Source organism: Sapajus apella, unplaced genomic scaffold, assembly GCF_009761245.1.
Source record: "Sapajus apella isolate SASKATOON/1434 unplaced genomic scaffold, GSC_monkey_1.0 scaffold42, whole genome shotgun sequence".
In the NCBI taxonomy this organism is placed as follows: Eukaryota; Metazoa; Chordata; class Mammalia; order Primates; family Cebidae; genus Sapajus; species Sapajus apella.
The window spans coordinates 18,407,577-18,431,461 of NW_022436982.1; the positions used below are offsets into that span (position 1 = coordinate 18,407,577).

General features: G+C 39.7%; 1 protein-coding gene and 1 long non-coding RNA gene across 2 annotated transcripts in view; one reads left to right on the forward strand and one right to left on the reverse strand.

The window, feature by feature from the left end:
• The window catches only part of TTC39B (tetratricopeptide repeat domain 39B), a 142,831-nt gene that overhangs the window by 70,442 nt on the left and 48,504 nt on the right, over positions 1-23,885 (forward strand). Inside the window, 1 exon segment of the mRNA XM_032300152.1 lies at positions 12,210-12,302. Within this exon segment, the coding sequence (XP_032156043.1) occupies positions 12,210-12,302 (93 nt within the window).
• Positions 3,213-23,560, reverse strand: LOC116566141. The gene is made up of 3 exons (XR_004275753.1): positions 23,549-23,560; positions 19,512-19,515; positions 3,213-3,668 (listed from the first exon to the last, which is right to left on the reverse strand). It is a non-coding gene; the product is annotated as an uncharacterized LOC116566141 (long non-coding RNA).

Genomic DNA, 23,885 nt, shown 5'->3' on the forward strand with positions numbered 1-23,885 from the left:
CTCCTTCCTCTGATCACTGGCCATGAGAACAGCTCTTTGAAGAATCATCCTTGGGCAGAATTTGGTCTGGCAAGCAGTTTTCTTCAGTAAGAAAGACTATGCTGTTTATATAGTCAATAATATTAAGAAACAGATTTCCAGTGGCATGTCAGAGTCCCGCATTTCATAATTCTAGTGGATGCCATTTTTTATTTTTAAAGTTTTAGATTCGAGGGTATATGCGCATGTCTGTTACACCGGTATGTTGCATAATGATGGGGATTGAGCTTCTAGCGTACCCAACACCCAAATATTGAACATTGTATCTAAAAGGTAATTTTTCAACCTTCACCTCCTTTCTCCCTCCCCTTTTTTGGAGTGCCAAGGACCTGTTATTTCCATCTTTATTTGCATATGTACTTATTGTTTAGCTCTCACAAGTGAGAATGTGTGGTATTTGATTTTCCACTTCTGACTTAGTTCACCTAGGATAATGGCTTCTAGCTCCATTCAAGTTGCTGCAAAGATGATTCCATTCCTTTTTGTGGCTACATACTATTCCATTGTGCATATATACCACATTTTCTTTATCCAGTCCACCATTGATGGGCACCTAGGTTGGTTCCATGACTTTGCTATTGTGAATAGTGCTGTGATAAACATATGAGTGAAGTTGTCTTTTTGATACAATGATGCCTTTTCCTTTGGGTAGATACCAGGTAGTGGGATTGCTGGGTTGAATAATAGTGCTATTTTTAGCTCCTTGAGATATCTTCATACCGTTTTCCATAGAGGGTTGTCTGTTCCCGCCAACAGTGTAAAAGTGTTCTAATCCAACATCTGTTGTTTTTTGATTTTTTAATAACCGTTCTGACTGATGTAAGATGGTATCTCATTGTGGTTTTAATTTGCATTTCTCTGATGATTAGTGATGTTGAGCATTTCTTCATGTGTTTGTTGGCCTTTTGTATTACTTTATTTGAGAAATATCTGTTCAGGCCTTTTGCCCAGTTTTTAATGGGGTTGTTTGTTTCTTTCTGTTGAGTTGTTTGAGTTCCTTGTAGATTCTGGATGTTAGTTCTTTATTGGAGGCATAATCTGCAAACACTTTCTTTTTTTTGAGACAGGGTCTCAACTCTGTCACCTGGGCTGGAGTGCAGTGGTGTGATCTTGACTCACTGCAGCCTACGCCTCCCAGACTCAAGTGATCCTTCCACTTAAGCCTCCTTAGTTGCTAGGACTACAGGCGTGTGCCACCATGCCTGGCAAATTTTCGTATTTTTTGTAGAGACAGGGTTTTGCCATGGTTCCCAGGCTGGTTTTAAACTCTTGAGCTGCAGCAATCTGCCTGCCTCAGCCTCCCAAAGTGCTGGATTATAGGCATGAGCCACTACACCCAGCCAATATGGTCATTTTAGTGATACTGATTCTTCTAACCCCTGTGCATGGCATGTTTTTCCATTTGTTTGGGTGATCTACGTTATCTTTCATCAGTGTTTTGTAGTTCTCCTTGTAGAGATTTTTTACCTCTTTGGTTAAATGTATTCCTAGGATTTTTGTTGTGGCTGTCATTAATGGAATTCAGTTCTTTCGTTCTCAGCTTGAACATAATTGGTATATAGAAATGCTACTGATTTTTGTACAATTGATTTTGTATCTTGACTTTATTGAACTTGTTTATCAAGTCTAGGAGTCTTTGGAGGAGTCTTTTGGGTTTCCTGTCTATTGGAAGGAGTCTTTGGGGGCTTTCTAGGTATATAATTATGTCATCAGAGAACAGAGATAATGTGACTTTCTCTTTTCCAATTTGGATGCCTTTTATATCTTTCTCTTGCCCGATTTTTTTGGCTAGAACTTCCAGTATTATGTTGAATAGGAGTGGTGAAAGTGGGTGTCCTCATTTGTTTCAGTCCTTAGGGGAAATGCTTTTAACTTTTCCCAATTCAATATGATATTGGCTGTGGATTTGTCATATATGGCTCTTATTATTTTGAGGTATGTTCCTTAGTTTGTTGAGGGTTTTTATCAGGAAGGCATGTTGGATTTTGTCAATTGTTTTTTCTGTATCTATTGTATGATCATATGGTTTTTGTTTTTAGTTTATTGATATTTGCATATGTTGAACCATTTGCATATGTTGAACTAATTGGTCTGCCAATTAGTTTATTTGCATCCCTGGAATAAAACTCACTTGATTGTGATGAACTGTATTTTTGATGTGTGTTGGATTCAGTTTGCTAGTATTTCGTTGAGGGTTTTTGCATCTACAGATCATCAGGGATATTGGTTGGTAGTTTTCTCTTTTTGGGTGTCCTTGTGTGATTTTAGTATCAGAGTGATACTGGATTCATAGAAGGTGTTATGGAGTGATTGCACGTCCTCAACTTTTATAATAGTTTCAGTAAGATTGGTAGTAGCTTGTGTTTACATATGTGGTAAAATTTGGCTGTGAATGCATCTGGTCTTGAGCATTTTTTTTGTCGGGAGATTTATTATTTACTAGTTTAATTTCATTACTTATTGGTGTGCTTGGGATTTCTTTTTCTTTCTGTTTCAATCTTGGGAGGTTGTTTTCAGGGATTCATCCATTTCCTCTAGTTTTTCTAGTTTGTGTGCATAAAGGAGGTCATAGGAGTCTTATGATTATTTGTGTTTCTGTGGTATTGGTTGTAATATCACCTTTATCATTTCTGATTGTGCCTATTTGAATCTTCTCTTTTTTTTTTTTTCTTGATTAGCTAATGGTCTGCCAATTAGTTTATTCTTTTGAAGAACAAACTTCTCAATTTATTGATTTTTTTTTTTTTTTTTTTTTTTTTTTGAGACAGAGCCTTGCTTTGTCACCCAGGCTAGAGTACATTGGCATTATCTTGGCTCACTGCGACCTCTGCCTCCTGGGTTCAAATGATTCTCCTGCCTCAGCCTCCCAAGTAGCTGGGACCACACATATGCACCACCATGCCCTGCTAATTTTTGTATTTTTGGTGGAGATGGGGTTTTGCCATGTTGGCCATGCTGGTCTCAAACTTCTGACATCAGGTAATCCGCCCACCTGGGCCTCCCAAAGTGCTGGGATTACAGGCATGAGCCACCACGCTCGGCCAGTTTGTTGATTCTTCTTTTTTTTTTTTTTTTTTTTTTTTTTGTCTCAATCTCATTTAGTTCTGCTGTGATCTTTGTTATGTTTTTTTTTCTTCTGCTAGCTTTGGATTGGTTTGTTCTTGTTTTTCTAGTTTCCTGATTTGTGATATTAGGTTGTTAATTTGAGGTCTTTCTATCTTTTTGATGTAGGCATTTAATGTTATAAACTTTGCTCTTAGCACTACTTTTGTTGTGTTCCAGAGGTTTTAGTATGTTGTGTCTTTGTTTAGATTCATTTCAAAGAATTTTTTTTTATTTCTGCCTTAATTTCATTGTTTACCCAAGAGTTGTTCAGGAGCAAGTTGTTTAGGTTTCATGTACTTGCATAGTTTTGAGAGTTCTTCTTGGAATTAATTTCTAATTTTATCCCACTCTGGTCTGAGAAGATACTTGATATGATTTTGATTTATTTGATTTTATTGAGACTTGCTTTATGACTAAGCATATATGGTTGATTTTTGAGAATGTTCCATGCACAAATGAGAAGAATGGGTATTCTGTGGTTGTTTGGTAGATTGTTCTATAAACGTCTATTAGGTCCATTTGGTCTGTGGTCCAGTTTAAGTCTCAAATTTCTTTGCTGATTTTTTGCCTTGATGATCTGTCTAGTGATTGGTCAGTGGAGGTGTTGAAGTCCCTCACTATTATTGTATTGATATCAATCTGTTCTCTTAGGTCTAGTAGAATTTGTTCAATAAATCTGGGTGCTCCAGTGTTGGTTGCATTTATATTTAGAATAGTTAAATTTTCTTGTTGTATTGAATCCTTTATCGTATATAATGTCTCTGTCTTTTTTTTTTTTCAAATTGTTGTTGAAGTCTGTTTTACTTGATATGAGAATGGTGACTTCTCACTTTTGTTTTCCATTCTCATAATGTCTTTTTTCTCCCTTTTACTTTTGAGTCTAAAGGTGTCTTTAGCTAGTAAGTGAGTCACTTGTAGGCAGTAGATGGTTGGGTCTTGTATTTTTTTTTTTAAATCTAGTTTGCTACTCTATATCTTTTAAGTGGGGCATTTAGGTCATTTACATTTAAGGTTAGTATTGATTAATTAGTGAGGTTTTATTCCTGCATTGTGTTGTTAGCTACTTGTTTTCAGAGTTTCAACTGTGTAATTGTTTTATAAGGTCTGTGAGCTTTGCACTTACATGTTCTTTTATGATGGTGAGTATTGTCCTTTCATTTCCATGTTTAGAATTCCCTTCAGCATTTCTTGTAGGATAGGTCCAGTGGTGATAGATGCCCTTAGTATTTGCTTGTCTAGAAAATGTTTTTTTAAAAATTTCTCCTTCATTGATGAAGCTTAGTTTGGCAGGATGTGAAATTCTTGGCTGGCATTTTTTTTTTTTTTCTTTAAGGAGGCTAAACATAGGTCCCAATCTCTTCTGGTTTGTACGGTTTCTGCTGAGAAGTTTGCTGTTAGTCTGTTGGGTTTTCCTTTATAGGTGATTTGACCCTTCTCTCTAGTTGCCTCTAAAATTTTTTTATTTAGTGTTGACTTTGGATAGCCTTGGTGAAGTTCATCTTGCAAAGTATCTTGCAGGTGTTCTCTGAATGTCTTTTATCTAGATGTTCATATCTCTAGAAAGATTAGAGGAGTTTCCTGAATTATTCCCTTAAATATATTTTCCAGGTTGCTTACTTTTTCTTCTTCCCTCTCAGGAATACCTATAGGTCATAGGTTTGGCTGCTTTACACAGTCCTGTACATCTGAAATGCTTTGTTCATTTTTAAAAATTCTTTTTTCTTTAGTTTTGTCTAAGTTAATTTGAAAGATTGTTTTTCAAGCTATTTTAAAAAAAATTATCAGTTAGCAATATGGATTGGAGGTCTTTAAGCTCGGAAATTCTTTCTTCTGCCTAGTCCAGTCTATTGTTAAAACTTTCAACTGTGTTTTGAAATTTCCTAAGTGAATTTTTCATTTCCAGAAGTGGTGGGCTTCCCTCCCCCATTTTTGTTTTTTTAAAGGATATTATTCTCTTTCTTTATTTCTTGGATTGCTTTCATGGATTCAGCCTTCTCTTGGATCTCATTGAGCTTACTTGCAATCCATACTCTGAATTATTTATCTGCCATGTCTGAATTTTCATTTGGTTAAGGTCTGTTGCTAGAGAGCTAGTGTGATCCTCTGGTGGTGTCACAACATTTAGATTTTTCATGGTGTCAGAATTTTTAGGCTGGGCGTAGTGGCTCATGCCTGTAATCCAAGCACTTTGGAGGCCAAGGCGGGTGGATCACCTGAGGTCGGGAGTTCAAGACCAGCCTGACCAACATGGTGAAACCCCGTCGTAAAAAAAAAAAAAGAATTTTTATGTTAGTTCCTTCTCATCTAGAGAGGCTACCACTTTTTAAAAAATTATTTTCATTTAGATGGGGTTTTCTCCCCCCTTTCTGTTTCCACCTTTTCTAGTGGTGTAACTATAGAGTAAGTATGTTGGGTAGGGTCTTTTGGCTTCACTTAAATAGCCTTGTGTACTTCTGTCTCCAGGTTTTATAATGGGCTGTGCAGTTTGACCTTTAGGCCAGTAGGTGGCACTATGGGTCAGAGCCAGTTGCTGCACAAGCAGATGGGTATGTACTTGACTTTTATTTACTGTGACTTGTCCTATGTTGTTTCAGGTGATGAGCTGGACAGAGGAGTGCCTGGTGCCTTGAGGTTCCTGTTCAGATTGGGGAGGGGAGGCACAGCTGGGCAGAACTGGATTCCCTAGCCTGCCCATGAATATCCCAGTGATGAGCTCAAGCACCAGCCCTGGTGGGGGTGGCTAGGGGGAGCTCCTGGTGAGAGGTCTCTGCAGGAGTTGAGAGGTAGGCACTGGCTCAGTGGGTACCATTTCGACTCTGGATTATAAACATGGTGACTTCCAGAGCACATCAGCTGGCCTATCTACACTCATTCCTTTTCTCCCCTAGGGAGAGATTTTAACGTTGATGGAAAAGCTTGAAGGACATTATATTTTTATTCATTTTTGAAATTTTGTTTTATTTTATTTTTAAATATGGACTAGCTTTTATCTCATTGTGCAGGAACATAGCATATCGTGTTGGATTTATTGAGGAAGTTAAATTTAAATTGGCTCTGCTGTCTAAGATTTGATTGAGAGAAAAAGTGTAAACAAAGATAGCTGTAAACTTTTCACTTGAAAATAGTTCTACTTAGTGATTAAAAATTAGAGCAGTATTCAAATGAACAATAAAAAGATAAGTAATTCAATTAAAAATGGGAAAGGAATCTAAATAGTTATTACTCCAAAGAAAATATACAATTGCCATTAAGTAAAGATTCTCAGCATTATTAGTTATTAAGCAAATGCACACCAAAAACTACAGTGAGATGCCACCATACCCACTAAAATGGACAAGAACAAGTATTAGCCATGCTATTGAGAAATTGGAACTCTCATACATTATTGGTGAGAATATAAAATCACATAGCTGGCCGGGCATGGTGGTTCATGCTGGTAATTCAAGTACTATGGGAGGCTGGGGTGGGAGGATTGCTTGAGCCTAGGAGTTCAAGACCAGCCTGGGCAAGATGGCAAGACACCATTTCTATAAAAAATAAAAATGAAAAAAAAAATGAGAAAAATCACATAGCCACCTTGGAAAACAGCCTAGTAGTTCTTCACAGTGTCAAACATAGAGTTACCAATAGCAATTCCACATACCATATATTTGGCACTCCATAGCAATGCTAGATATATAATTAAGAGAAGTGAAAATAAATGTCCACACAAGAACTTTTTTGTGTGTATGTGGGGTGGGGGGGGTGGGGTCTCATTCTGTTGCCCAAGCTGGAGTGTAGTGGCACAATCTTGGCTCACTGCAACCTCTGCCTTCTGTGTTCAAGCAATTCTCTTGCCTTGGCCTCCCAAGTAGCTGGGACTACAGGTGTGCGCTACCATGCCTAGCTAATTTTTGTATTTTTAGTAGAGATGGAGTTTTGCCATGTTGACCAGGCTGGCCTTGAACTCCTCACCTCAGGTGATCCAACTGCCTCGGCCTCCCAAAGTGCTGGGATTACAGGTGTGAGCCGCCATGCCCAACCGAAAACTTGTACATGGATGTTCATAACAGCATTATTTGCAATGGCCACAAAATGCAAATAACCCATATATTATCAACAAATGGTTAACAAAATGTGGTATATCTATACAATGGAATAATATTAGGCTATAAAAAGGAATGAAGTACTGTTATATGCTACCACGTTAATGAATTTTGAAAACATGCTAACTGAAAAAACTAAGCATAAAGACTACATATTTTATGATTCCATTGATATGAAATGTCCAGAATAGGCAAATCCATAGACACAGAATGTAGATTAGTCATTGTTTGGGACCAGAGGAGGTAGTGGGAAATGAGGAGTGACTGCTAATAGATGGATAGATTTGGGTGACAAAATATTATAAAATTAGATGTGGCAATAGTTGCACATCTCTGTGAATATACTAAAAACCATTGATTGTAAACATTAATTGGATGAATTTTATGGTTTGTGAATTATGTCTCAATAAAGTTGTTTAAAAACTTAAAAGTTGGCCAGGTGCTGTGGCTCATGCCTGTAATCCCAGCAGTTTGGGAGGCCGAGGCAGGTGGATCACGAGGTCAAAAGATCGAGACCATCCTGGCCAACATGGTGAAACCCTGTCTCTAATAAAAATACGAAAATTAGCTGGGTGTGGTGGCATGCACCTGCAGTCCCAGCTACTCAGGAGCCTGAGGCAGGAGAATCGCATGAACCCAGGAGGCAGAGGTTGCAGTGAACCGAGATTGAGCCACAGCACTCCAGCCTGGTGACAGAGTGAGACTCCGTCTCAAAAAAAAAAAACAAAAAACCAAAACCAACAAAAAAGCAAAAGTTAGAGCAGTAAAAACAGGGCAAAATCAGGGCACATATTCCAAAGTACTAACTGTAATTGAAGTTCGGTGTGTTATTTTTCATAGCCTCCATCAGCCAAATAACAATATTTTTCACTACTAAAAACACATTTCTTCTAACATCTGAGTATAATATTTAGGCTGTACTCAGGAGTAGAAGAAACACATCCTTTTATTCAGTTAGAGTTTTAATAACTGTGCTTTCTTTGATGGTACGAATTCTAAACTTGGAACAGTATGAAGATTTAGCATGACTCTTTTGCAAAGGTACATGTACATCAGTGCAGTGTTCATATATTTAAAAACCTTTATTGAAGGAAATAAGAGTTGAATAAATGTGTAAAGATGTGACCATACAAAAAGACAACAATTCTCTGTAGATTTCCCTAATAATGTAGTGAATTCCCAGTCAAAACTCCATCAGGACTTGCTTGTAATGTTATAATGACTAACTGAAATTCATAAACAGGAATGAAGGTGTAATAATAGCAATCCCACAGAAAGAGTATTAAATAGTGAACTTGCCTCAATTGGCTTACAGGTCTCAGAAAGGCATGATAATAAAAATGGTGTGACTAGTGCAGAGAGAGGCAAATATGTGCCCAGAAACAGACCGGTGCACATATGGAAAACTGCTATGCGTAAGAGATTGCAGGATAATCCAGTATGTCAAACTGTCAGAATTATGGAATCAACACATGCCAGTGAGGAAGTCAGCAGGATGGTAAAACTGGTAAGAGCATTTGGAGAACTGAGGAAAAAGTGCTGGAATAAGGTCTGTTATGCACAAAACTGGTGACCCTTCAGCAAGGTAATAAAACCATAATCTTACCACAGAGAAATTATGCTAAAAAATCTATAAGTTAACATAATTTTACAGAGTATAGGCTTTACGAGTAAATACGAAGCCAAACAAAGTATATACTTCGTAGAGAATGAAATGTTCCTTGGGTGGGCCTGTCAGAAATGCTCCAAGGTCTTCGTTTTGCCTTGTTTCCAAGCTGTTATGACAGGTAGATGAGTTATTCCTTGCCTATCCTTGCAGGAAAGAATTAAATTTAGCCCAGACCATACACAAAGTGGATTCTAGATTATACTTGTATGTTTGCAATATTATTTTCTCTACTTTATAAATTTGAAGCACTTCTTACTAAAAAAATGAGAAAATGGGTTCTTAAACACTAGACAGTACTTTCAATAAATGAGTTAGGTCTATATCTAAAAAAATCCTGTTGAATAAAAAAATCAGTTTGTAGCATGATGTGCTTATTGTGATATTAACGTAAATCTAGACATACTGTAGAATTTCTGTGACTTCATGTACATGTGTATACAAACATAAAGGACTAGAAGAATCTAAATCTAAACTTTTATACCTCAGAAAAGATGAATAAAATATCATATTATTTTATTAATAATCCTTATATTCTGTTAAATTCAAGTATGTTGTACCAGGTAAAGATACAGTAATTTTAGCTTTTGTTAACAGATTAATTTACTCACAGTAATATTTTAACTAGTTTGAGCGTTAATTCCTGAATCGAATATTATTAAAATATGAGCAGTTCAGTGTTCTACCTAAGGAGTGGGAGGGGGAAACTTATGAAGTATTTGAAGAAGCAAGACAAAGAAAATATCTTACTGGAACAAGTGGGAAGTTCCTAGTTAGAGGTGAGTTGGTGGTTTCTGATTGGCTAAGTTTAAGTTTCATTTCCACTGTTTACATTGAGTGGAGTTTCCATTTGCTTATATAGGAACCATCTTTGCTGAATGGCCTCCCAATTCATGATTACTATTATTTGAGATGGAGTTTCACTCTTGTCACTCAGGCTGGAATGCAATGGGGTGATCTTGGCTCACTGCAACCTCTGCCTCCCGGGTTGAAGCAATTCTCCTGTCTTAGCCTCTCAAGTAACTGGGATTACAGGTGGCGCCACCATGCCTGGCTAGTTTTTGTATTTTTAGTAGAGATGGGGTTTCAGCATGTTGGCCAGGCTGTTCTTAATCTCCTGGCCTCAAGTGATCCTCCTGCCTTGGCCTCCCAAAGTGCTAGTATTACAGGCGTGAGCCACTTCGCCCAGCCCCAATTATTTTAGCGCTTTGAAACATATGTTTACCTGGCACAACAAATCTATGTTATATCTAATGCGTTGTATATCTGACATGTCAAATCAGTGGGGGAAAAGATGTGACATGGCAAAAGATTAGGGAAAAAATTACATAGCACTATCTTGTACCATCTATTGAAACTATAAATGAATAAACAAATTACATATTAAAAAGTAAAACACAGGTAAAACTGTGTTATATAATCTTTGTAGAGGGAAGGTTTTTCTAAGTATGCCCTCAAAATCAGAAATGTTAAAGACAAAAGCTATAGTTATGACTGAGTAAAAATTTCAATATTGGGGAGACTTTTATTAAAGCTAAAGGCAAATGTGAAAAGGGGGCTATTTTAACAGTACATTTCAGAGACTGTGTGTTTCTAGTCCTTGAAAATGAGTCTATAAGTGAACAGATGGGCAAGAATGGTCCAAATGGGTAGATAGCCTTTTGAGTCACTCCTCTTTCCCTGCTTGTAAACAGAGCTGATGGTCACTGCCCAGAGTCTTATTTATGGAAGTGGTACCTGTATTCTCCAAATAAAAAGTTTTTTTGTGATGGAAATAACCTGCCTTCAAATGACATTTCCCCTTGCCTGTGGAGTTTTCTTCCCTCCTACCACCCACACCTAACCACCCTTGTAAGAACAACTTTAGTTTTGCCTGACACGAATGTAAAATTTAGGGAACTTGGTATGTGCAAGATAAAAATGAATGTCTAGTGTAAAATATTACAGTGCATTGGGAAGTATGAACTTCCAATGGGATAAAAACAAACTCCACTTAATTGAGGGCATTTTATATCTTTGCTTTTTTTTGTTTTTGTTTTTTTTGAGATAGAGTTTTGCTCTTGTTGCCCAGGCTGGAGTACAGTGGCACGATCCTCGCTCACTGCAATCTCTGCCTTCTGGATTCAAGTGATTCTCCTGCCTCAGCCTCTTTAGTATCTGGGATTACAGGCATGAGCCACCACACCTGGCTAATTTTTGTATTTTTGGTAGAGATGGCGTTTCACCATGTTGGCCAGGCTGATTTTGAACTCCTGAGCTCAGGCGATCCACCCACCTCGGCCTCCCAAACTGCTGAGATTACAGGCGTGAGCCACTGTGCCCATTGTGTATCTTAGAAATTAAAAACAAAAACAAAACTTCTCCAATAGGATAGTCAAGAACCTTTTTCTACCTCTTTTGTTGATGACTCAAGCTCTTCTTTGTGAGATGTGTACTCTTAAAGTGAGTGGAAGTGGAAGGAGATTGGCAATTCTATTATAATACAGGGCAGGACTTACTCTTAAACTCTTTCTTGAAGTTTGCTTCTCTGAGTGGACCTGCCCTTATGGTGTGTCTGTTGAGATATCTTTGGCTCAATAAACTGGCCTAAGATTCTGCAAGGCAGATTGGTTTTCACCTTCTCTGTGTTACTTCAGCTTTCTGTGGTATATATTTAATAGGAAATAAGACAGCTTATAAAAAATAAAGTCCTTGCAAAATACGTACCCTTGCCTTCAGGTATGTATTTTTAGGAAATAATTAGGCAAGTGAGTAAAGGGGGGGCTCATTATAGTAGTTTGTAATGCCAAAACTTTGGGAGCAACCTACATGCCTGAAAATGAGGAGCAGGTAACAAATTATGGTATTTCCAGTCAGTAGAATGCTGCAGATGCTATGATAAAGCAGCTCTGGATTTATTGAGAAGAAAAGATTCAGGATAATTCCTGTATATAATTAATTATACTGTATATCATAACCCATTATAATAAATATCTTTAATAAAGTTTCATTAAAGTATATATAGATTCACTTGGGAAAAAACCTGGAAGGATATATACAAGATACAATCCTATCTTTGGGTGGAGAGCTGTGGAGTAATTTCAGTTAACTTATTTTTTGTGTACTAGAATGAAAAAAAGGTTATTAGGGCTATATTTCAGGAATGTTTGACACATAACAGTAGAATTTTGTTGCTTAATTTTTTAAATTGATAAGAAATGGAGGTAAGATGTATAAAAATAATTGGAAGGCTTGTCTTGTATAATTGCACCGGTGTAGACTTTTCTCACAGGACAAAGAAATAAAAAACCTCACTCTGCCTTTTTAATTAACAGATCTTCTCACTCAGATATGGCGACAAGCAGCCTTCACTTTGCGTCATGTGATAAGCAGGCACCCAGACAGCGCGGAGCATCTACTGTGAGCAGGTCAGGAAGGGTTGTGGGTATTCCTGGGGAAAGAGGGGAGAACAGTCCAACCCTTGAAGGAACATTATACTGATATCTGCATAGTGCTTTGCATTTGACAAACCGGTGAGGTCAGGAGAGTCCTAGGCAAGTAGAGTGCCCATTTTATAAATCGGAGAAGGAGACAAGGTGGCTGCTAAGACACTCAGCGAACAGGAGGCACTGTTACATGAGAGCAAAACAGAATTCAGCCTTTGGGGCACAACTCCCTTTCAAGTCATTTTTATCTTTAAAGATTTTTAGCAGTTATTTTTATTATAAAATAATAAATCACACTGCCAAACATTGGAGGACAGGAGAACCATCCACCGTAATGATGACCACTTGAATGCATAATTTTGGTGTCTTTCCTTCCAGTCTTTTCCTAGGCATGTGCTTCTTGACACAGTTGTAGCCATAATAGAATTTTTCATCAAATATTATATTATGATTATTTCTCTTTCTTACATTTTTCTCATAATCTTGGCCTAAAAATACATTTTAAGTATACTGTTTAGTAATCTACTTTTTGCAATTTAATATAGCATGACATTTTCCATTAGTTATTTTTCTGTGATATCATACTTGGTTAATTCTTGTTCCTTTCCAGACCATTTTAGAATTAACAGATTCTCTCTTTGAACATGAAAGTTGTTTTTTATGAGTTATTAAGGCAGCTCTGTTAAAGCTGTTTTAGTACATGAGAAAGCACTTTTCATCCATCCTTACAGGTTTATTAAACTTTTAAAATTATACAGCAGATCGTTAGCAGTTCAGATTTTGCATTTGAAATTTCTGCTATGCATGTGTTCTTTATACTTGTGGGCTTAATATTTTGTCTTACAAGTCTACCCTCACAACATACAGGAGAAGTTACAGAATGGAGATAAAGTTGAAAATAACTTGTAGGCCGGGCATGGTGGCTCACACCTGTAATCCAAGCACTTTGGAGGCCAAGGCAGGTGGATCACCTGAGGTTGGGAGTTCAAGACCAGCCTGACCAAAATGGTGAAACCCCGTCTTTAAAAAAAAGAAAGAAAATAAATAACTTCTAAGAATCTTAAGCCATTTGTTTTCCTATCCTTTTTTACTGCGTATGTCCCTACTCATGGAATTTTGTGTTTTCTTCAGAAAGAAGTGCTCTTCCTTCATAGTTAGCCTCTAACTCATCCAATAGTTTCCTAAGTAACTACTGTATCAACATTAATAATGTTGAGTTTGAAAGCTATAATAAAATAAATGAAAACTACTGAAAGCAATAATAAATAAGGGTATGACACGCACAGACAGCAACGAGCTGCATCTGTAGACTGGAAGTCTTCTGCGTGCACGTAGTTGTTGAAGTGATGAACCACACCTGTTTCCCGGCGAGCCATAACAAAAGAAGAGGATGCAGGAAGGAACCTTCGGGAACACAGAACATTGAAGGATGGCTGAGGCAATGACAGTTCAAGCAAGAGCTACGTAGATGTGTGAAAGAGGAAGACTCTATGAGTTGGTGGCCACAGGACAGGCAAGGGAATTGGGGGAGGGGCGAGTTCTGGAATGCAGTCAGCAGAGCCAGGTGTGGCAAAGAGGTCTTCAAGGATACAGGTGGAAAAGTATCCTTTGCATTTCATAGTGAGGCCATTAGAGACCTTTAGCTCATAAGGTTTCAGGGAAGTTGGGGAAGGAGTCAGCTGCGTGGCTAAAGGTGAATGGGAGGTGGGGAATTCGGGAGGGTGAGCATCAGTTCTTTTTTGAAGCTCTTGCCTATGAAGGGAAGGAGTGGGAGAAGGGTGTGTTAGGAGAGAAAGCAAGATTGAGGGAGTTATCTTTCTTGCTAGTTTTACTTTAAATAGAAATGAATGAGATTTGTGTATATTTCTGAATTGGGAAGGAGTCAAAGAGTGGAAGAGGTTAATGATATATAAAGAAGGAAATGGAGGTGAAATATAAGAAATAATTGAAGTGTTTTCATGATAGCACAGGGTGGGCATTCCTAATCCAAAAATCCAAACTACTCCAGTGAGCAGGTTGTGTGTGTGTGTGTGTGTGTGTGTATGTGTGTGTGATGTGGGTGCTCAAAAAGTTTCAGATTTTGGAGCATTTCAGTTTTGGATTTTCAGATTAGGGTGCTCAACCTGTATTCACATTTGCAGTTTTCATAGTCTTTTTCTTTTCAAAAACTAAATAATAGACATTCTCACTCTGCCTTTTAATTAATAAGTCTTCTAATGCATGTGTCAAAGCAAGCCCTTAGAAATGTAATGTGGAGCAGCCTAAAAGAACAGTTGCAAAGTGAAGGAAGCTTGGATGTGGACAAGAAGTGTGGCTCTGAAGCAGTTAGTCTGAACAGAACGGGATAGTGCCATATCTCATATGTTACTCCTCCTGGGACTTTTTAACACATAGCTATTTGCTTCTTAACACAAGGTTGTGAGGCAGCCATGGAGGGAGTTTAGGTCACCATTTAACAAGTGAGACACGCTGGATGTCAAGTGACATAGCCGCTGCCACAGCCAGGCCGTGGTGGAATTGCAACTCGATGCTCCACCTTCTCTTTTCCAGGCTAGTGCACCTTTCATTAACCCATTTGCCTCCTTGCTTATAGTCCCTTCCACTTGTTTAGTCTTACAAAGTGTTTCGAAAACCACAGTTTCTTTTGATTCTCCCTCCAACCTTGAAAGAGCCAAGAGAGAATCTTCCCACGAAAGGATCCTCATATCCAGAGAAGTACATGATCTGTTAAAATGCCTCATCACTCTGAAATTCTTGGAGTTAAAGTTTCCTGCCAGTGTCCTTAAAGGGCACCAGTGATAAACCTTAAGACATTTGACAGTTTTGTGTTCATCACTTCATGTCTGTTTACATACTAGTTTTTGAAACAACTGTGTTAAGGTCACTTTGGAAAAATGAGGAAAGACTCCCCACCCTGGCCAGAGCTTTGCCATCACTTTACTTTCTCCTGTTACCACATCTCTTCATTAGAGGTGGGAGACATATTGTTGGCTCATCAAATATGTATTTTTCTAGGAGAAATGGGCTGAACACAAGGTTGCTCAATTTACCATCTCTAAGATAAAATGTGTCTTTTTTATTTACTTGAGAAAGTCATCCAAACAGAGCAGGGGTCTAGGGCCTCAGAATGAAAGGAATAGGGAGAAAACATTTGATAGACTTCTTTATACTTCACTTACCAAGCCTAGCTATGTCAGCCCCATGTGGGTACAGAGCATTGGTGGCTTTAGTTACTGAGTGAAGGTTGGCATTGGGAAATCCCAGAATTACGCAGGGAGTTCAGGCTGCTCAGGAGACTGAGTTCCAGAGACCGTTCAGTGGGATGAGGTGTCCAAATGGCTCAGTCATGAAGGTTATGGCAAAATGTTGGCCAAGGGCTTGTGAGAGAAGAGGGTGACTCTCCCTTGGATTGGTTAGTAAGGAATGCAGGATAGAGGGAGTTGTTTCATGAGTACAGAGTTTCAGTTTTGCCAGATGAAAAAGTTCTACAGATTGAAGTGATGAGCCACACCTGTGTGGTTCACACAGCGTGACTGTACTTAACACTACTGAACTGTATGCTTGAAAATGGTTGTGGTGATAATTTTATGTAATGTGTATTTTACCACAATTTTTTTTTTAAAAAAAGAATGCAAGACAGATTGCCCAGCTGTTATTACACAGAGTTAAGTCTGGCTTTTACCTCCTTTGTGTTAGAAGGGTACCAAGTGTATTTTCCATGCCATTACCACGTCTATACCACGCCCCCTGGGAATGATCCCTCTTAGTTTAACAGCTGCAACAACAAAAACCCTGACTGGGCTCAGGAATGCTGAGGCAGGCTTTTGGGAGTACATCCCACCTTCTCACTCTACTTATGTTACTCTTTCTTGCTTCTTCCTAATTCATTGAGCCTTCGCCTAATGAGCTGGCTTAGTTGCTTAACCAGAGTAGTTAACCAGTGTTTGCCAAGAAGCCATTTCACAATAAGTTATTTTTATTAGAGACATATTAGGCAATGTAAAAGTATTACCTTATATAACAATGAGATATTGAAAAGCAGCCTATTATAATTGTAACAAATCGGGCTAGGAAGAAGTGGCATTAAGGTACAATAATTTAAATGAATTTATACATCATGTTTTGGTTATGGAGACTAAGTGCTTTTAAAAAAAGAATGAACAAAAAAGCCAACTCTTTCTGTTAATGAACAGATCTACTTAAGTAGGCATAACCTGAGCACTGTGGTACCACAGCAGTGGCTCTGGGTCAGAATTCTGCTCTCCTAGGGGCTAGACGCAGAGACCTGGCACCCAAGGCCTCCGTTCTGAAGCCACTCTCTAACAAAGGAAACCAAGGCTCCTGGCTGATTCCAGTGCCAGGGCAGGGAAAGTACACGATGAACCTAGAAGATCTTGTGCTAGAAAGTAAAGAATTGTGGAAAAAATGACAGGGCTTGTCGAAAGAACACGGGAGCAACATAAAGAGGGTTCCAGTTGCCAAATCCAGGTCAATTTGAGAAAGAAATAATGACCGTAATGAGTTATATAGCCCACAGAATCAATTAATACCGATGTGTTCATAGGATGTAAATAATTGGGGAAACATGTCAGTGGTAGGAGGGAGAGCTCTTCCCTTACTCATTGTGAGTAATGTAGAAATGATGGGAACAGGAAATTGCTGTTTGATAAACCACAATGGTAATGGGTATAGACAAGAACCCTCAGTGGACACCGAAGTTAGGGACCGATGTGTGTTGTGAAATGGGGTGTCTGCAGAGTCTTGAGAACCTCCCCTGAAGATGCTTAGTGACTCCCAAGGGAACAATAGTAACCTCACAGTAGACACCACCCTAGCTATGCGGTCATCACCAGAAACAAGCAGTGCACACAGCTCATAGCCCTGATATCACGCACTGAGTACACGGCATCACTGCTGTGGTTTTCTTACCCCAAATGTCTCTCATCCAGCTACTAACCCAGCTTGACCCTGCTTAGCTTCTGAGATCGGACAGCACAGGGTGTGTTCAGGGTGATACGGCTGTAGACTCTTGCCCAAAATGTGTAACCTGAATCTGATTATGAGGAAACATCAGACAGACCCAAAAAACATGCTGTAAAATAATTTTCAGCAACCTTCAAAAATGTTACGGAAGAGGTTGTCTGGGGGAACTGGGTATACAAACTCTGTCCTCTTTTTGCAACCTTTTGGAAGCCTGAAATTATTTGGAAATGAAAGGAGAAGAAAAAAAAGAACTCTGCTTCTCCATTTGAGTCTGAAGGATGAACACAATTATTCACGCAAGGAGAAACCAGGCACTTTTATTCTTTCAAAGATCATAATGTTTACATCATTCTTTTTAGTGCATAATGTGGTTGCATTTTTACCTTTTCATCTACATTTTTGTCTTTTCTGATGCTCACAGTGGCAATGTTAATAATACCCGTGGGGTGGATACTGTCATATCCTCATACCCCTTTCATAGCTGAGGAAACAGACTTGAGAGGTTGATGACTTGCCTGGAAATCTTGCCATCTAACACAGCCCGCTATAGACTGTGAGCTTACAGTGTCCCTTGTCTCCCTTGGATAATGAATGAGAAACAGCAACAGGAGCTTCTGTTGTCTGGCTGTCTAGCCCCAGTTGCTTATGAGCTTCTGGACTCCTCACACTTGAATCAATAGACCTGAGGCTTCTTGCCCTGGAGCTCTTGAGGGCAGGGAGATCCGGATCCACAGATGCAGGGGACTTGATTTGGATTTGCTTGCAAAAGAACCCTGGATACTTCCACACATATTAGTAAAAGTCTCCGAAGAGTAGACTTGTCCCCCTATCATTCTGTGCATACAGATTCTAAGGGTTTAGTTCTTGTTTTGGAAAAATGGTTCCTTTTTGGCCTAAGCTGAAATATTGATGCAAGAGTCAGACCTATGGAGATCAAATTCTCAGCTTCATTATTCACAAAGACTGTATTGGAGGATGTATTATAGCTTAGATGTGTGGAAAACGGGCTGCTTTTTGACACAGCCCTGAATGGAATTTCAGCCACAAATTGCAGGCCTCCCTTGTGAGGGTGGTGGTTGGGGGATGCGGGGATGGTAGAGCCTGCCCTGCTAGCTCACTGCATCGCAGAGAGAATAGACTTTCATGCACCCCATTTTCCCGTTAAGAAAGGGGCTGGGCCATTTATGCCCTGTGTGTTTTTCCAACTTACCAATCAGATAATTCATTCCTTTCCCAGAGGAGGAATGATGAGGGGAGGGGGGAGGGGAGAGGGGAGAGTCCAGGAGCGTTCATCTAGTGAAGTCCCTATTCAGGGAAGTCTGAGGCCTTGGAGATAAGAATGTTCATTTCCTCAGGGTACAGAGAGGATACCTCTTGGATGAGGGTCTTGTGACTTGCTTCAGGGGAGAAGGGTGAGGGGATATGATTATTATATATTGGTTTTGTAGACTTTTATTTATTGTTACACAAATAACAGAATCCCTTCTTTACCTTTAAATCAATAGATCTCATTAATCAGATATGTTAATAGTAGGAGGTCATCAGATTATGAGCAAGTGCAGATAAACTTTGCCAGGTCACCACGTATGTGCATCGTATGTGGTTCTTAGCAGAGGAGGCGGGGCAGTTTGATACTCCTGGAGACTTGTAGTAATGCCTCAGTATATATAAATGCTTATATTTTTAATTCCAGAAACTTCCTCCATCTTTGCAACTATCTTGTATAGTAGTAACTGCAGGCTTAATGATCCCTATCTTACAGATGAGGAAACTGAGACAGAGCTGAAGTGAGTTGTTCAATATTATGGAACTGGGAAGTGGTGGAGAAAAGACTTTTTCCTTTGTTCTTATTTAAAATGTTACTTTTATGTTTTAAAATTTTTGTGAATCAGTTTTTCATTATAAAAGTAATGTGAGCAGAGTTCAGAAAATTTGGAAAGAGGAGAAAAAAGTCACCAGCTATCTCCCTGCCCAACAGAAGTGAGTAAAAATTGTGATTTCTAGAGGAAAGAGACAAACCTCCAGATAAGTAATAGAAGATGGCCTTGGGAGGATGCAGCCTAGTTCTCTAGGATCACAGTTTCAGGGGAATCAGTATATTGTGGGAAACCTTTGACTTCTCTTGAGGTAAAAGGGAGTCAGGAAATGAATAAAAGGTTCTGATTCCAGAGCCCACATGCTCATTTATTATGTAGTTTTTTTTGTAACCAAGCTTATTAAGTAATTAATAAAGGAAGAATTGGAATGTAGGTGATAATGATACTAGTATAGTTCCAGATTTTTATAAGTTATGTATTCATTTTGTATGTATATATTTTAAAATAGACAAAAAACTCATCCTGCCTTAAGTTAATCTTTTAAATTAGAGACATGAGGAGCTGTCACTTCACTGAAGATATATATTATGAAAGGTACCCGGGCATGTCCCCAGCAGGTCAGGAAGGTGACTATGTGGGCTGAGCACCACGGTTTTTGGAGAATTAGACATGGTTGTTAACTTGAATAGGGTTTGAAAGTTCACAAAACACACTCATAGTAACCATTCCTTGGCTTCTCTTGCAAACGTTGTGAAATGAGAGCACTTTGAAGGTGAGGCTAGGGACTCAGGGAAGTTAAGGGGCATGGTGAAGGTCACAAGGCTAGAGAATGACTTGGCTGACTTCTGATTTCCAGTCCAGAACTGTTTTCATTAATTACATCATGCTATACATGAGGGGTTGCTATGCTGATGAGCCTCTTGCAAATACTGGACTGTTTTAAAATAGCCTTGTTCATCATTCCAGCCTGGTTGGACAGGTATGGTGAGCTGATTTCCACTTCATGTGATAGGTGTAGGTAGCTATTTTAGGTTTTTACTCTAAGGAGGTAGAATGATGAGCCATCTGTTTTAGGCAGAGAGCAGCCTGAGAGTGGAATCCCAGTGTGTCTGATGTGTGCTGGAGCTGGAGAACTGTGGAATCAGAGCAGTAATAGGAAGGCATTCTTGGAGAGTATTTCAGAATTCAGATCTGAAGTGATGAGTCTCAATTAATGTGATGGCAGTGGAAATGAAGAGGAACACCTGCGTCCTGGAGATACCTGACAGAAGTCTTGGCCCTGGTGAAAGTTGTGCTCCTGGTCATTCCTTGCAGAACACATAGTAGCCCTCGTGTTCCAGAGAGGAGTGTTAATTCCAGGTGAATATCATGGTAAACCACTCTGAAGAGTTGAGTTTACTGTGTTCAGAGGTGCTGAGCTCGACTTTTGTGTATGTAAGTGGGTGTGTGTATGGTGTATCCTCCCGGTGACAGTGTGGCCAGCTGAGAGGCAGAGGTGGATGTTTGGCAAGAGGACTGGCATCTGTTCATAGCCTGTTTCCTGGTAATGAAGGATGAGCTGTAACCTTAGAGATAATTGGCAGGAGGTAAAATGGGAAAACCTAACATTTGAAGGGAAGGGATGTTTAGAAAAAGAGTGACAGGCCGGGCGCAGTGGCTGACGCCTATAATCCTAGCACTTTGGAAGGCCAAGGCAGGCAGATTGCTTGAGTTCAGGAGTTTGAGACCAGCCTGGTCAACATGGCGAAACCTTGTCTCTACTAAATATATAAAAATTAGCTGGGCGTGGTGGCTTAAGCCTGTAATCCCAGCTACTCAGGAAGCTAAGGCAGGAGAATCGCTTGAGCCCAGGAGACAGAGGTTGCAGTGAGCCGAGACTGCGGCATTGCACTGCAGCCTGGGTGACAGAGCGAGACTCCTTCTCAAAAAAAAAAAAAAAAAAAAGAGTGAGAATTTCAGAGCTGACGTATTGCCTTTTGTTCAAAGAATAAAATTCATCCTCTCTGCCTCTGTGGTTTCTGACTTTTGCCTGTTTTCTGTCCTCATTTTCTCCCATTCTCTGCCTTGCTCATCACATTCCAAATTTAAAATCCCCCCTCTGCCCTCAGTCTAGATATTCCCATGGCTGGCTACATTGTACAGCAATTGGATGTCACCTTTTTGGAGAGCTTTTCCTGACCATCCTCATTAATGTTCTCCCCATCCCTGCCTCCCCGAAAAACTAGGTTCTGTCCCAGACCACTTATACCAATCAGAGAAGACACTAGTCAGTTCTTGGTCTGCTTGTGCAATTCTGCCCTCCCTTCCCCAGTAGAATGAAAGCTCCTAAAGAGCCTGGGATCCTGTGTGTCTTGTTCATTGCTGTATTGCCAGCACCTAGGAGAGCACCTGGCACATATTTAGCATAAATATTGGTTGAATGGATTCTAGGTGAAGATTTGATGAGCGGGAGTAGAGGTGGGCGATGGGGAAAGAAACGGGTCTGTAGACCCCAGGCAACACAAGGTGACTAACCTGGACTGGGTGGTAGAGATGAGACAGGATAAATTCAAGAGACGTTCAGGAGGTAACACTGACAAAATTTGGTGATAAAATCTGGTGAATTAGGAGGTATCAGGCAACTTTCTTGTGAAAAATCCTGCTGTGAGAGGCTAGTAAACTCCTAGCATTCTTATTGGGTCTCTTCATTCACTGGAAATTTAAGGGCAAAACAATTCTTAGCCCTCCATCAAGAGCTTACCTCAGTTCTACTCCACCCTAGAGGAGGTGCCTCAAACTCTAGGCATGAAGAAGTCTCTCTGTTTCTACCCAGAGCAGTTGTACCCACCCATCCACCCATTTACCGCTCAACAGTATTTTTGAGCACGTAACGTTCTAGGTATTGTCGAAGGCACTGCTGCACAGGAATGACTAAAACAACCTCCTTGCATTTATGTCCTAGAGAGGGAAGACAGACAAGCGTGTCTACAAATGCTACATGCACAAGATACTTTTGGATGGTAATAATGGTATGGAGAAAAAACAGTGAGATAGGATGAGGTGGGGTCAGCCAGGCTGCTCCGCATTAGCTGAGATCTGGATAAGAAGGAGCCATGAGAAGACCTGAAGGAGAGCGGGGTTCTGGCATTGCCTTCAGAACCCTTTCCCGCTAGAGGAGTCGCTGAAGGGGCACTTTGCTTTCATGTTTTAAAGAATGAATTTGAAGAGGTTGGTGGGTTGGAAACTCAACTTTAAATACTTATCAAGTATATTTATTTATTTGTATTTTATTTATTTATTTTTTGAGACGGCATCTTGCTCTGTAGCCCAGGCTGGAATGCAGCAGCATGGTCTTGGCTCAGTGCCACCTCTTCTTTCCAGGTGCAAGCAAGTCTCCTGCCTCAGCCTCCTGAGTAGCTGGGATTATAGGAGTGCACCACCACACCCAGCTATTTTTTGTATTTGAGTAGAGACGGGGTTTTACCATGTTGGCGAGGCTGGTCTCAAACTCCTGACCTCAAATGATCCACCTGCCTTGACCTCCCAAAGTGCTGGGATTACAGGCCTCAGCCACTGCGCCTGGCCCATTTTATTTATTTTTGAGATGGAGTTTTGCTCTTGTTGCCCAGGCTGGAGTTCAGTGGTGCAATCTCAGCTCATTGCAACCTCTGGCTCCTGGGTTTAAGCGATTCTTCCGCCCCAGCCTCCTGAGTAGCTGGGATTACAGGCATGCAGCACTACGCCTGGCTGATTTTGTATTTTTAGTGGAGATGGGGTTTCACCATATTGGTCAGACTGGACTCGAACTTCTAATCTCAAGTGATCCACCTGCCTTGGCCTCCCAAAGGGCTGGGATTATAGGTGTGAGCCACTACGCCCAGCCCCATGTTATTTTTTTTGAGACAAGCTCTCACTCTGTTGCTCAGACTGGAGTACTGTGGCATGATCATGGCTCACTACAGCCACAGACTCGTGAACTCAAGTGATCCTCCCACCGCAATGCCTGTAGCTGGCTATTTTTAAAAACTTTTTTATAGAGATGAGTGCTCACTCTGTTTCCTAGGCTGGTCCTGAACTCTGGCCTCAAGCGTTCCTCCTGTCTCAGTTTCCTAAAGTGTTGGGGTTACAGGCATCAGCCAACCATGCCTGCTGTTTATTTCTTATCAGCATTTTTGTTTGCCAAATCATTCTACTGCTCATTTACTTTCTGAAGTCATTAAAAGTCATTAAACAAAACATTTTAGAGATGGCTTTAAGGAACAAAATTTCTGTTAATCATAAGTGATTAATAGATAATTTTCAAAAAAGGATAAAATCATGACATATAGATGCAAAAATGAACATGGTAAGTATTTTATTTAATCACTGATTATTAATTATAGAAGAGGACATTTGGCAGATGTTATAACAGGTTCAAAGGAGAAATTGTAACAAATTTCCGGGAAGTACTGTTGAAATTAATGTGCAAATTCAGGAAAACGAGCTTATTCCCGAGTTGGGGAGGGAAGTTAGTTGCACCTCTAGTGGCCAGAATAAAATTAACATGTCCATAGACAACAGTTGTTTTGCACTGCTGTTAGTTATCTACAATTGACAGAGTTGGAAGCTCCTGGAGAATCAGAATCTAATCCCCTGTGGAGGTTTCCTCTAGAGTCTCGATAGCGCATGGTTTTTCAATGAAGTACGTTTTTTTTCCCTGTGTATAACCGAACTAAAACAAAATAATCTCCTGCTCCTCCATGTACTAAAGTATGGAATTCCTACACTTATGGTCTTTGAAGTAATG